The sequence below is a fragment of the Chrysochloris asiatica genome, unplaced genomic scaffold (assembly GCF_000296735.1).
Source record: "Chrysochloris asiatica unplaced genomic scaffold, ChrAsi1.0 scaffold00008, whole genome shotgun sequence".
Classification (NCBI taxonomy): Eukaryota; Metazoa; Chordata; class Mammalia; order Afrosoricida; family Chrysochloridae; genus Chrysochloris; species Chrysochloris asiatica.
Genome location: NW_006408526.1, coordinates 29,546,490 through 29,561,832, shown reverse-complemented (window position 1 = coordinate 29,561,832; position 15,343 = coordinate 29,546,490). Strand labels below are relative to the sequence as shown.

The 15,343-nt window shown below is 44.5% G+C and overlaps 1 protein-coding gene across 4 annotated transcripts in view; it reads left to right on the top strand.

The window, feature by feature from the left end:
* The first annotated feature begins 2,275 nt into the window (after window positions 1-2,275).
* The window catches only part of BACE1 (beta-site APP-cleaving enzyme 1), a 32,895-nt gene continuing 19,827 nt past the window's right edge, over window positions 2,276-15,343 (top strand). For 3 of the 4 annotated variants that reach the window (XM_006833864.1, XM_006833863.1, XM_006833862.1), the window contains exon 1: window positions 2,722-2,985. In XM_006833864.1, coding sequence (XP_006833927.1) covers window positions 2,725-2,985 — 261 coding nt within the window. In that variant the 5' untranslated portion in view covers window positions 2,722-2,724. Of the gene's footprint in view, window positions 2,986-15,343 lie in introns of all 4 variants that reach the window. The other variant, XM_006833861.1, reaches the window with a different exon arrangement.

Sequence of the window (15,343 nt, the reverse complement as noted above, 5' to 3'; positions counted from 1 at the left end):
TTTAATAAAAAAAAAAAAAAAAAAAAAGCAAGGGTCAGTTTGAGAACTAAGATGCACCTGACCAAGCCATGGTATTTTTCAGTCACCTGGTAGCGTAGTGGTTACAAATCGGGCTGTGAACCACAAGGTCAGCAGTTCAAAACTACAGGAGAAAGATGAGGCTTTCTGCTCCCATAAAGATTTACAGCCTTGGAAACCCTGTACAGGGTCGTTATGAGTCAGTTCTGACTCCACAGCACATAACCACCACCACCACCATATGCATGTAAAAGTTGGATGATACATAAAGAGGATCATAAATGAATCAATGCATTTGAATTATGGTGTTAGTAAAGAATATTGAAAGTACCATGGACTGCCAGAAGAACAAACAAATGTGTCTTGAAAGAAGTACAGTCAGGATGTTCCTTAGAAGTGAGGATGGCAAGACTTTATCTCTTGTACTTTGGACATGTGGTCAGAAGAAACCAGTCCCTGGAGAAGGATATCATGCTTGATAAAGTGGATGGTCAATGAAAAAGAGGAAGCCATCCAATGAGATGAATTGGTACAGTGGCAGCAACAATGGATTCTTCAAGCATAACAATTGTAAGGATGATGTAGGAGTGAGCAGTGAGTGATTCATGATGTTGTGCATAGAATAGCTGTGAGTCAGAACCAACTTGATATCATGATAAGCAACAAAACTACGTAACATCTAACAACAACAACAACTTATAAGAATACCACCTTTATCAGATACAAAATTCTCATATAGACAGGGGTCTTTTGATATTTTTCTTTTTAACTTGTGTCTAATCACTTTGTTGGTGAGGATTCTGTATTTACATTATGTAACCTGCAATACTGACTTGTTTGCATTCCAATACCTGGAGCACTTGTTCCATTTTCTTGTCTTATTGGGTTAGCTAAATTAATTAATTTAAATTATGTGGAACTTGATTGGTGTGAATGACCATCACATTCTTAAGCCTGACTTCACAGGAATCATTTTACCTTGATACTATTACGTTTTCTATAATTTTCGTTATCTTGTTTAAGAAATTCCCACTTCATTTTTTTATCATAATGACTTCTAAATTTTACCAGTGGCTTTCCATAATTGATAAACAATATGTTGATATAACCATATATGGCCTTTGCTCTAAAGGTTTCATTTTAAGCTCTTATGAACTAATATATACTTTTTTGAAAGATTTTGTTGTTGTTAAGTACTGTGGAGTCAGTTCGGACTCACAGAGACCCTGCACAGGGTTTCCGAGGCTGCAAATCTTTACAGGAGCAGAAAGCCTCATCTTTCTCCCATGAACATCTGGTAGTTTCGAACTGCCGACCTTGAGGTCAGCAACCCGATTCGTAACCACTACGTCACCAGAGCTACTTTTTGAAAGATAGCACTATTCAAAAAAAGCTGTCAACAGACATTGATCCTTACTTAGCTTGAATGAAAGCACAGAAATCAGGATTCACAGCATCGAGATGGAGATGATATAGAATATCAAAGACACAAAAAGATTCAGACTAGGCAAGACCCAACTGGTTTTAAACCAGAACTTTGAACCCATTTTCATTCTGTTTCAACCTCCTGCTATAGTGAAACAGAATCTACATTTTAACAAGATCAGCAGAGAGTTGAAGGAGAATGACCATATGCAAAGTCCTGTTCTTAACTGCCTATAGATTGATGACTTAGTAAAAACAGACTACTGCAATTTCTCCTTTGACCTCTGTTTATACTCTGTGCTGCTCAGAAGATCTTCTATCGTCCTTGTTTTTATTCCCACAATCTGTGTTCACAGAGTTCCTAACCTAGTCTTTGAGGTTCAAATTAGACATTACCTCTTCCTGAGTCTTCCCAGAAATTCCAGGTCCACCATCTCTCAAATCCCTACTTCTTATAATCACATCATTTTGTATGAACCCCACAGTGGCAGGAATTGCTTACTTTTTCAGTATGTGTACATTTTGTTTATATTTGTAACCCCAGTGTCTGGCAGAGTGCCTGGTATACAATGGGTGCTCAATAAATGCTAAATGAAGTCTGACAGAATAAAGGGTGAGCTGCCACTCTTTACCCTGCGGGTCCTTCCCTCACCTCCGGGACTGACACCTTTCCAACCAAGCTCCTGCAGGGTGGACTCCGCTTCAGCAGAGGGCATCCAAGACCCCTCACCAGGCCCGGAAGCCGTGCTGCCAGCCATGGGAAGACTACACTTCCCAGCGATCCTAGGGAAAAGCGAAAACCTTTTGGCTTTGACAGCCGCCGCCACAAGTCTTTCCGCCTCCCCAGCCTGCCTGGGAGCTGGATTTTGGTGGTCTGAGCAGCAAACGTAGCCGCAGGAGCCCGGAGCCCCGGCCCCTTCCCACCTTGCAGCGCCCACCAGGAGGACAAGGAAAGCAGACGCTGCCGACCTGCCCTGGGTGCCCCTCCCAGCCTCCGGAGGGGCCCGATCCGCCTTCTCCTGGATGACTGCTGAGGCTGGACACCGCTGTCTGGATGTAGCGGGCTCCAGGATCCGTCTCTGTCTGCGGATTTGTCCTCCCCGCTAGCCACAGCCGGGACTTGGGGGCTGGCTGAAGGGCCTGCAGCTACTGGAGTCCTGATGCCTCAAAGCTCACTTTTCTGAAGCGCCTTCGCCACCAGCACCCAGAGTTGGGGGTAATAGGCAGCAGGGACCGACGTGGGCCCGAGAGAGCCCAGCGGGCCTGCAGGCCCAGGCCACCATGGCTCCGGCCCTACCCTGGCTCCTGCTGTGGGTGGGCTCAGGCGTGCTGCCCGCCCACTGCACCCCATACGGCATTCGGCTGCCTCTGCGGAGCGGGCTAGGTGGGTCCCCCCTGGGGCTCCGGCTGCCCCGGGACACTGATGAGGACCTGGAGGAGCCCAACCAGAGGGGCAGCTTTGTGGAGATGGTGGACAACTTAAGGGGCAAGTCGGGCCAGGGCTACTACGTGGAGATGGCTGTGGGCAGCCCCCCACAGACGGTAAGATCGCTAGTTCGACGACCCTTCCCCCCACTTCCCGCATGAGCAGAGGGAGACAGAGTGGGAATGCAGCTTACTGGTCCCCTGCTCAAATGGACCGGTAAGTGCAAGCAGTAACTGTAGCGGGGAGGGGCACCCACACACCCTCCCAAACCATTGCTAGGGTTCAGCTCAGCAGAAGTCATCCCCAAAGCTCCTATTTCCCATTAGGGTACCTCCCATGGCTCCTCAAGCCCCTTGTCTGACTGCCCTTCCTTCACTCCAATCTTACACACATACTCCTCTGTAGGCGTATAGGGGACAAGAACTACCCCAATGGTGGAAACATGAGTTGGGGCAAGGAGCCAAGCCAGAAGATGCAGTGAACGGGTGTCATCCACCCTCTGATGCTGACCAACTCTGAGTCTCCCTAATCCCACCTCTGGGGATCCAACCACCCAACTCTCTTCCAGTTCTCTGGTCTTCTGGTCAATGTAGGGTTCTAACCATCAATTCCAGCCCCTTAAGGATCAAAGAATCCTGGGCACATGTTGGACCATCCCCTTTCACACACTTTCTGGGCTGCCACAGGGACAGCAAATTAAGTTGCCAAGGTCCCCCCTAACCTCCACTGGACTCTGAAGCTTGGGCACACTTTTGCCTTTTCCACCTCCTCCTCTTTTCCTTCCCTTCCCACACTGCTCTCAGCCCCTCCCCCATCCCTTGCCCTCTGAACACTGACTGGAGGGGAACTGGACTGAGTATGGGGGAAAGAACAAATGGTAGAAAAGAAGCCAAGAGCCTTCTAAAAATGGTATGACTTCCACAAGCTGATAGGTGCTGTGTGTTTGGGTGGAGGGATGAAAGCGTAGGGAAAGCATTTCCAGCTCTCCGCATCTTTCCTAACAATCCTCCAAGACACCTCCAAGGTGGCTGGTGGTGGCTGTGCCCCTGTACCTCTGTGGGTGGCTGTGGGAGTGAGGGCAGGAGCAGCCCTCTGTCAGTGGTGGGGGTGGGGGTGCTGTATCTGACCTCTGTGTGCATTTGTCTCCTCTGTGAGTCCCGGCAGGGTGGTGGCATGGTCCTTTGTATAATTGTGTGCGTCACCTTGAGTAGGAGCTTGCACATCTCTCAAAGCTACGCCCCCACCACCCCAGCTTCTGTGTCTGGTAAGCCTGTCCTTGGGAGGGGCTGTGAAGGTGGGAATGTGTTTAGGCATTGAGAGAACAGCCACACTTCTATGAACTTCTCATATGGCTCTCTCACTATATCTGGGAGAAGCAGAAACCTCTACCTCCCAGTTACCTGACCAGAAATGAGCCTTCCCAGGACCACGCTACTTAGGTCTACCTCTTCAGGATGCAAAGCACTGGTCTCCCCTCTTACCCTTCCTGTTTGCTGTGCACCATGAGTCCCCCAAAACTAGTCTATGATTGGTGTATGGAGTCAGGACAGAGCCTGCCCTTAGCAGCCTGAGCCAACAATCTGGGAGTAGAGAGATGCAGAGCTCTGGAATCTGCTCCTGTTTCTGCTACTGGTGTATTTGCAAACTGTTCATAGATACTATGACATGCATGCAGCTTAGAGCTGCAAAACCAGCAAGGGCTTTGGGGTCAGACAAACCAGAAGTCCCAGTGTTTCCTTTTCCCAACTGTATGGCCTATAGAAATTCTATATGCACTCTGAGGCTTGTCCCTTATCTTTAAAATGGGTGCAATGAGATCTCCTTGGCCAGTTGCTGTGAGAATTAAATGAAACCGTGTAAGTGAAAAAGGAGCTCTGGTAGTGTAGTGGGTTACGAGTTGGGCTGCTAACTGCAAGGTCAGCAGTTTGAATCTACTAACTATTCCGTGGGAGAAAAGATAAGGGTTTTTGATCCTGTAAGAATTTACAGCCTCAGACACCTTATACAGTGTCCCTATGAGTTGGAAGCGACACCACGCCACCACCATGTAAGTGAGAGGAGCTTTAGTGGCACAGTTAAGTGGTTAAATACTCAGCTGCTAACAAGAAGGTCAATGGTTCGAAACCAACAGTTGTTCCATGGGAGAAAGAAGCGGCAGTGTGTTCTGTAACATTTACATCCTTGGAAACCCAATGGGATAGTTCTTCTCTGTCTTAAAGGGTCACTGTGAGTCAGAATCAACTTGATGGTAATGGGCGTATCAAATCTAGAACAGTGCACCTGGACAGCTTGACCTCAAGTCACTATTAAGTCACGTCTCCCTTAACACGTCTGGCCACTTCCTCCTCTTCTGTGCTACGCAATGAAGCATAACAATTTGGTTTTCCTGGGCCTCTGTGTTATTTATACACATGTGGAACTGGGGGACTGGTTGTTGTACTTCCCTCAGAAAGATGGGCTTAAAGTTCAACACCAACCCAACGGAGACCACAGTTAAAACAAACTGTGGATTGCTCTATGGTTCTAACTCAGGCCAACACCAGCCAGAATTTCTACACTGTGCTAATTTTTATTTTCTCCCCAACAGTCTATGAGAAGGATGCTTTTTTTCTCCCTACCTGGTATTACTGTTCAAAGCTTCCCATGAGAATATAGTGGCAGAGTGCTGTGAACAAGTAAAAGTGAAATTTGGGATGAGCTTTCTGTGTGTTGGGGTCCCTGAGTGATGTAAATGGTTAACACTCAGATACTAATTAAAATGTTGGTAGTTCAAGTAAAGCAGCAGCACTTCAGAAGAAAGGTCTGGCAATCTACTTCTGAATGAATAATCAACCACTGAAACCCCTAGTGCCTTTCTACTCTGACAAACATGTGATCACCATGAGTAAGTGTTGACGCTATTTGAGTAAATGTTGACGCTATTGCAACTGTTGATTTTTCCCTGTGCACTGGGGTATAGGAGCTGATCCACAAAGAGACAGAAGATAACTTTTCTGTCCTAAAAGAACTTAGTGTGAAGAGAACCTGGACATACTAGTAAAAAACACAAAGGAGTCTCAAAAAGTTCAGGGAAAAATTCCATTTTTTTTTTTTTTTAATCACATTTTTCCATGAACTTTTTAAAACTGTTTTTTATCCCCATGAACTAGTCTAAAGCAAGGTGATCCAAAGCAGTGTGCTCACAGTGAGGCCTTCAAGGCCCTGATCATGAGAGTCTGTGAGAAATGTAAATTCTCCGCCTCATCCCAGACCTCCCAAATTAGGATCTTGAGAAAAAGGGAAACCAGCAGTCTGTGTTTCAAATTTGAGAAGTATTGATCCGTATGTTGTTGTTAAGTGCCACCAAGTTAGTTCCAACCCATAGCTACCCTGTATAGGGTTTCCAAAGAGTGGCTGGTAGGTTTCAACAGCCGACACTGTGGTCCAACACATTATCCTGCAGCACTACATTAGGACTCCCACTGATCCATATAGTGGTACATGAAGTGAGTGTTCTAGGTGTTCAGAATGTTGGAAAAATTAGGGAAGGCCTTATGGAGGTCATGCAGCCTGAGCATGGTCTTAAAGGATGGATGAGGTAGGGAGTGGGGGAGGCCTTTCTCAGTACCTATCCTACCGTACTGTCACTGCCTTGACTTGTATGTTTCCTTCCTACTTTATCCCCCGTAGACTGGGAGAGGCCACAGGAGTGAGAGGAATGAGTTATGTACATTTGGGCTTATGCATGTTTGTACAGGGGCAGTGAAAAAACTAGTTCAGTTAATGCTACAGGTTTGTGTTGAAGCCGGATACATTTAAGTAAATAAGACAGAACCAAATTGCCAAAAGTCTTAAATGTCAAGTTAGAAGGTTTGGACTTTGGTCCTTAGAGATAGGGGGGAATTGAATTGTGTACGTGTGTGTGTGTGTGTGTGTGCATGCAGGGGAATGACATAAAGAATGCAATCTTTTAGGAAGAGAGACATCTGAATCTGAAGCTGAGAGCAGCTAGAGGCTCTGTCACATTCAACAGATCCAGGTGTGAGGCACTAGGATACTGATAGTACGAGACTGTTATCAGATAGAAAGGAAGATGGAAATGCAAGGGATGTTGCAAGGCAGATGGGCAGGACTAAGTAACATTGGTGTGAAGGGTGAGGGAGAAGGTGTCACATGATGACTTTGAGATTCTGATCTGGGTTGAATTAACTGGAGGATGACAAGATTCCTTAGTGGGAATAACAAAGTAGGGGATGTTGTAGTAGTAGTTGTTGTTGTTAAGTGCCGTCGAGTCAATTCTGAACCTTTATAGGGTTTCCAAGGAGCAGCTGGTGAGCTTGAACCGTGGACTTTGTAGTTCAAATGGCTTTGCAGTCTAGCTCATTAACCCACAGCGCCACACCAGGACTCCAGTTGTAGAAGTACTGGCATACAAATTTGTTGTTGAGTGTCGTTGAGTCGGTTCTGACCCATAGCGACCCTGTATAGGGTTTCTAAGGAGTGGCCGGTGAGCTTGAACCACTGACCTTGCAGTTCAAACTGACTTTGCAACCCACAGCGCCACACCAGGACAAATACATACTTGTAATTATGGTTGCTGTTTATAAAGACTTCTTTTCATATATTCTACATGAATTATTTTGTTCTTTACAGCAATCCCTGTAATATACATGGGTAAGTAAAAAAATAATTGCTCCTAAGGAGCTCTGGTAGCGTAGTGGTTACGAATCGGGCTGTGAACCTTAAGGTCAGCGGTTCGAAACTACCAGCCGCTCCGCGGGAGAAAGATGAGGCTTTCTACTCCCGTAAAGATTTACACCCTCGGAAACCCTGTACAGGGTCGCTATGGGTTGGACCCGACTCTATGGCACTTAACAACAACAACAACAAGGGTTCCAGTTCATACATGCACGGGGTTTATTCCAAACCAAATGTGCTTCCGTATGTCTTTGTGATCAGTGAAGGACTGCAGACAAGCTCTCTCAGTAATAACACTTATCTTAGTCTCATTAGAGTCTCTTCAAAAAAAGACCCAATCAAAACAGTGGCTTACAAAGGGATCTGCTGGAGCAGTTAAATTCAAGGCAGAGAGGTCAGCTCAGAAGTTTATGACAACTGTTTTATTATTATTATTCCAAAGGAATCATCTTGATAGATTTTCTCAAAGTACACAAGATGATCATTGTGGGGGGAGGGCCTGCTTATTATGAAGAAGTTTTCAGAAAATTGAAAACTGCATTGGTGAGAAAAAAATATGTTGAGGAATTTTTTTCCATCATGACAATGTATCTATTCATTATTCAAAGGTAGCAAGGGTGACTCTAAGAGAATTACAATGGTAAACCTTACCCATTCACCCTCCATTCCTGATCTTGTCCTTTCAGACTTATTTTGATTCCCTAAATTTAAGACATTTAAAAGGAATATGATTTGAGTCCTCCAAGGATGATAAAACTGCCTTTTTTGATGTGCTGTAAATCGAAGAGATCAGAATTTTTCAGGAAAAGATTAGAGAGATGGAAACACCACCTGCAGAAATGTATAGCCCTAGATCAAGGAAAGCTCCACATTTTGGTGTTTTGTTTAATAAAGTTTTCTATGATTTTATAGCAAAACTTTTTAACTTACCCTTGTATAAATGCAGTATATATAAAAGATCTTATTATTCACAGCTTCTAGCAGAAGCAATGGAATATGAAAGGTTAAACAAGCAGCTAGGTGGCAGGCCAGTAAGCTAAGTCCCATCTCTACCTTCTTCTTCCTACTCGGCCATGCCACTTATTTGTTTGATTGTTTGCAGGGAGAAGGAAAATTTCAACATTAGATCCTTCCATTCTCCCATAACACCTACTCATATCTCTTTTACTGCACTTATTGTAGCATATCTGATGGTCTGTCTGCTTTTTGTGTTTATTTCCTCAGAAAACTTCAAGCTCTTAAGAGTGCATTATTTATTTATTGCAGTGTCTCATTTCTCTTTGTATTCTAATATCTATCACAGTGCCAGACTCACAACACACACTTGGAAAAATGTTGAGTGAATTAATAAATACCCTGGAAGACATCTAAATAGAATGCTGATGTTGTTGTTAAGTGCCATCAAGTCAGTTCCAACTCATACCGATCCTGTATAGGGTTTCCAAGGAGCAGCTGGTGAGCTTGAGCCACTGACCTTGTGGCTCAAACCAACCTTTCAGTCCAGTGCATTAACCTACAGTGACACACCAGGACTCCAAGTAGAATGCCGATGGTCAGCCATAAATGCAGAACTGGAGCTCTTGGAGGAAGTATTATAGTATGAACATCACTGACAAAACAGGAGACTTTAACTGTTAAGACTGAAATCTGGTGATACTCAATTCAGTATTACAAAGATTGATTGAGCATGTACTGTGTACAGAAGAGAAAATGATGCCTTAGACCTTGTTAGCTGAAAACCAGTCAAGTCAGCCTCAGACTCATGGTGACCACATGCACAATGTAATGGAACACTGTCCAGGCCTGTGTTATCCTTGATCAGTTGCAGACCAGACCTTTGTGATCCATTGGGTTTTCAGAAGCAGATCAGTATGCCTTTCTTCCTCACCCACTGTCTTAGTTCTCTAATGCTACTATAACAGAAGTACCACAAGTGGTTATCTCCAACAAACAGAAATTTATTTTCTCACAGTTTAGGAGGTAGGAGGTTAGAAGTCTAAATTCAGGGTACCAGCTCCAGGGGAATGTCTTATCTTTCTGTCTGCTCTGGGGGAAGGTCCCTATCATCAATTGTCACCTGGGTCTAAGAATTACCCAGCACAGAGACCCTGAATCCAAAGGATTCATTTCACTCTCAGCTATTCCTTCTTGGTGATAGTAGGTCCCTCTGATCTTTGCTCACTTGTTTGATCTCTTTTATAGCTCAAAGGAGATTGATCCACAATTTAAGTCTGTGGATAGCATTCTGCCTCATTAATATATCCCCAAGAATCTTGTCTCATTAACATCATAAAGATTAGGGTTTACAACACATAGTGAGATAATTACATCAGATCACAAAATGGAGGATAATTACAAAATATGGAGAATCATGACCTAGCCAAGTTGACATTTAGGTGGGGGAGGAGGAATACAATTTAATCCATAGCATCAGTTTTTGTCTGGAAGTTCTGCTGAACCATGTTCAGTATCATAGCAACATACATTCCCCTACTGACAGACAGTGGCTGTGCATGAAATTCATTGGCTGAGTTCAGGGCATTTGAATGGAAGGAGAGAATTTGAGTTCACAGTTTAGTGTGAGATGCAAACATATAAATGCCTAAACATCATACAAGACCAAATGCATTTGGCGCAAATAGAAAAGCAGTAGATCTTGGAAGCACAGAGAAAGGAGAGGTGAATTCTAACAGAGCATTAGGAAACCCTGGCTGGAAAAATTAGTATTTGAATATAGCCTCGAAAGATGTGAAAACTTTGTTATATGGAGAGTGGTAGGGAGAGACATTTCATGAAGATAGAAGCTGGAAGTTATGGTAGGGATGCCGTGAGGCTGGTTGGAGTTTAGATTTTACTCTGGAGGCATTAGGGATATGACATGTGGTTTCGGTTCTAAGAAAACAATTTCACTGTGCAGGATGACTTAGAGAGACTAGAGCCTGAGATGAAGATTTGTTAGTTAAAATACAAGGACCTGAAAGAGAGTGGTGGCAGGGAGGGTGGGAAGGAAAAGTCCTCAGGGGGTGAGAATTCACTTGCAGATTCAACCAGTTGTTCTTTGTTCCTGATCAGATCAGAAGGGCGAAGGAGAGGGAAAAGATGATTTGTCTCTAAGGAGCTCTGGTAGCGGTAGCGTAGTGGTTACGAATCAGGCTGTGAACCTTAAAGTCAGCAGTTCGAAACTACCAGCCGCTCTGTGGGAGAAAGATGAGGCTTTCTACTCCCCTAAGGATTTACACCCTCGGAAACACCATACAGGGTCGCTATGGGTCGGAACCGACTCGACGGCACTTAACAACAACAGTGTCTCACTGGAGCAAGCTTATATAGAATAATATAGTTTACCAAAGTTCCACATTTATTAATCTGCTTTAGCATGCTCATTTTGGGGGGTAAGGAAACCAAGGATCAAAGAATTTACATGGTTTTCCTTAAGTTAGTCAGCTAGGAAGCACAGAGCTGGAGTTCAATCTCAGATCTTTAGATCCCAAGTCCAAATAGTGGATCCTTTCCTGTATCCTGTATTCTTGAACATATTGGTTGACTCTGAGATGTCTTGTGGATGTATCCAACAATCAACTAAGAATGGGAATCTGAAAACTGGGGAGATGTCAGGAATGGACATGCTGATTCGGGAGTTACCCACAGAGAGGGGGTTTTGAAGTTAAGTTAGCAAATGAACTTGTTGTTTTGAGAGAATGGCGGGAGAAGAAACGAGAGAAAAACAATGAAGAAAAGTATATTGAGTATAGATTAGAGATGAATGGAGCAAGTAAAAATGATCATAGACATCGAAATCTAAGAAGGATCAAGTGGTTTCCACCCTTTCCTATCCCCTCTGCTGCCACCAAATGGTTTTCAAATTGTGTTTTGCAGGTTCATTTTGTAAGGGACCTTAGGATGAGGAAGAAGGCTAGGAGAAATATAAACAGTCAAAACTCCTGACTTTGCATCCTTCCTGTCTCCAAGCCCTCCCTGTTCTACCCTGTCCCCAAATCTTCCAGCCTTCCCAGAATAGCTTTGCTTTTTTGACAGTAGACTTCTAGCATACACACACACACACTCACATTTTAAGAGTTCTAGTGGTGTGGCGCTGTGGGTTAATGTGCTGGACTGCAAAGTCTGTTTGAACCACAAGGTCGGCGGTTCAAGCTCATCAGTCGCTCCTTGGAAACTCTGTGGGCCAGAACCGATTCAATGGCACTTAACAACACCAGTGGTACTGGGGAGTGCTGGTAGCACTGGTAGTGGGTTATACATAGGGTTGCTAACTACAGGGTCATCCATTTGAACCTACCAGTTGCTCTGAAGGAGAAATATGAGGCTTTCTGCTCTTGTAAAGATTTACAGCCTCAGAAACCCTATACAGGGTCACTATGAGTCAGTAGTCACACAACTACCAACCAATTTAAAAGATTGAGAAACAATGAAGTCAAAGAGCCACGCTTGAATGAGACAAAGTAGGCAAGGTTCTGGTTCCATGTGGTACCTACTCAACCCCTGAGACTACAACTGGCTCTACTGTGTGAGGCCTCTGGTTGCACTAGGCTTTTGACATTTCATATACTTCTCCCCATTCTGCTTCCCCTGGGCAATCAAGCGTTTAGCTGAGAGAGGGGAGCTCTTTGAATGACTTTTCCCTCTCACTTAGACAGAACAAGATTCCTCAGGCATCTCCATTAAAGAGCAAAGCAGAGGAAACTGGTTGCAAATCCAGGAAGAGAAACATTTCCCAGGGAGGCCTCCATACCTGGCAACTAAATGGAAAGCATGCTTTCTGGGAGCTATCTCTTTTGGGGGCCTGAACAGTGGAGGGTTCTAGGAAGGACTCAGATAACTTTCCCGAGTCCCCTGAGATTCCCCTGGCAAGGCAGGAGGGCTGGGAAGCATTCATTGATGGAGCTTACCAGACGTGTCCTCAGGTACTGTAGCCAGATGTTTCCTGAGAGGGGAAGGTGGGGCTTTCTGATGAAAATGATGTATCATCTGGCATGAGGATACAGGAATCCCAGGTTCTTTTCCTCATGGACTGACAAAACCCTAGAGTCAACTGATGGAGCTCACTGCTTCTCTGACCCAGCATATCCTTTCAGCAGATCTCCTGATTTATTATCCTCGGGGGCTTCCTCTCTGCTGCCCACTGGAACCCTATTGTGTCCCAGCTGAATGACTCCTTGACTGGCTTTCTGGGTCACTGAATCCCAAGTAGCACAAGGAGTTGACTCTGGTAGCTCTCAATGGCTCAAGCAAACAAGCCAGTGTGTTGAAAATAACCAAAGTCCCAGGAGGAAGATGGGCTCATGCCAGAGATCTGTTTCATTTTCAACTGAGAGCAGACCAAGAGAAGATTAAAGCTACATGCCCACCTGTGGGTGGGGTGAGGTTAGACAATAGAAACAACTTACTGTCTGACAACAAAAAGCAGAGAGCTAGAAACTTCTATTCCTAGTGTGGTGCTGGAGGATACGCACTGGGCAGGTAACCACAAGGTTGGCTGTTGAAACCTACCAGGTGCGCTCAGAAATCCTATATAGGGTCACTGTGAGTCAGAACTGATACCATAGCACACAATAGCTTCTGTGATACCTTATAGAATAGGCCTCAAAAGTCACCATGGGAAAAGAAAGAAGGCAGAGAGAGTAAAATCCCTCCTTCAAAGGGAACATCTCTGCTTTTGTCTATTTTGTATAAGACTGGAAAAAAGTGCTGCTGCTTAATAAAATAAAAATGGGCAAAAACTATTGTTTTACATCTATCCTGTAAGAACAGACTTCATAAATGTATTGATCATTTATGTCATCTTCATTTAAATGGGAAGCAGTGAGAAATGTCAGCTGAGGTGGGTTGCAGGCTGTCTTCATGAGGATGAGGAGAGATGTATGGCATAGGTTTGGGGTGATCTAGTCACCTGGGGATGCCTTAAAAACTAGAGGTGGGTAAGTGGTATCAGGATGCTTGTTTGCTCTTAAGGACCAAGAGTGAAGTGGAAGGCAGAAGATATGTCTGGTGGAAAGGAGTCCATTTGTGTAGGGGTCACCTGACTTGTTCAAAATGGAAAGAACCTTGTTAGAATCCAGTCACGGGACTCGGGTTTGAGGGAGGAGCTGTGTACTTTTTTGGCCCTCAGTCAGTCCCAGCTGCTGCCAACAGAAGCCCTGTGTCCTTCCTTGTCCTTCTCTCGTCTTTGAGCAAGCTCAGGTCTGGGGATGTCTCTCTACTCAGATGGAGCTGACTCAGAAGGACCTGAGGACATGTCAGATGAGCTCCATCAATGAATGCTTCTCAGCCCTCTGGGACTGTCTTACCAGGGGAATCTCAGGAAAATTGTCTGAGTCCTTCCCAGAACCCTCTACGGCTCAGGCTCCCAAGACAGATAGCTCCCAACAAAGAGAGAAGTTAGTTGCCAGGAATGGGGTCTTCCCTGGGAGATGCTTCTCTTCCTGGATTTACAACTAGAGTTGTCTGCTTTGCTCTTTATTGGAGATACCTAAGAATTCTTGTTCTATCTTAATGAGAGGAACAGCTTTTCTAAAAGCTCCTCTCTCTCAGCTAAACTCTTTACTGCCCTGGGGAAGCAGAGTGAGGAGGAGTGTGTGAAATGACCATTCTAAGGCCTACTGCAACCGTAGGCCTCACAAAGTAGAGCCACTTGTGGTCCCAAAGATTGAGTAGGCAACTCATGGGAACCTGGAGTCCCTAAAACTGATCTAAGAACCAAAAGGCTTTGGGTGAACATTCCGTCAATGCACAAGGCATGATGAGCATGATGATCAGTTGTGGTTGCTCAGTGCCCATGCACATACCAGATTAAAGTCATCTTTGCAAGAACCCTGGGGCTAACAGTTAATACCAGGGGTTTGTAGAGCACAGGGAACTGAGGAAATAGGTAATTACTGTCTCTCTCTATATATTTTTTAAAAATCATATGGAACACCTATTCAAGGCAGTTCTACTTTGCACACATAGTATCACCATGAATTGGAATGGATTCAGTTAACGAACAACTCAGGACTAGGTAATGACAATGTGGTCCCTATCCTTGTGGAGTTCATAGTCTGTGGATAGATAGACATTCAATAAATGATGCCTGGTACATAAAGAAGCGCAGGTGCTATCAAGGGCCTACAATAGTAACCTAATCTTGGCTGGGGAACAGGGCATGACCTTTAGGAGAAAATATGAAAGTTGAATAGAAATTGGACATTACAAAGAGAAAACATTCCAGACAAAGAAACAGCATTTTCAAAGGTTCGGAAGTGAGATGTTATGCTATTAAGGAGGACAGGGAAAAGTGACAAACGATGTTCATTGGGTCCAGGTACCTGCAAGATCAAGGATCCCAAGACCAAATTCAGACAATTTATATCATTTCTGTTGTTGTTTTGGAACAAAGTACTGCATTCCAAAACTCCAAGGCTCAAAACAAGAATCACTTTTATTTCTCAGGAGTCTGTTGGTTGGCTTGTAGCTCTTCTGTAAGTCTTACCTCACGTGAACTCAAGCCAGACTAAGCAGAGTCTACTGGGCCTTTCCATGAACTCTTTCATCCTCAAGGAGAAAAGACCAAGCTTCTTCTGATAGAGTCTCAGGTCAGCATTCTAAGAGGGTGGTCCTCAGTGCACAAATTCTTAGCCAGCCTCTGCTTCCATTAAGTTTGCTGATGGTCATGGTCAAAGCAAGTCATGTGGCTAAGTCCAGCTTCAGTGCCAGAGGGCATGGATACAGGCAACTGAAATTCATTAGTTCAAAAATCCACCACATACCTCTCTACATGAGACAGAAAAGCCAAAGAATGGT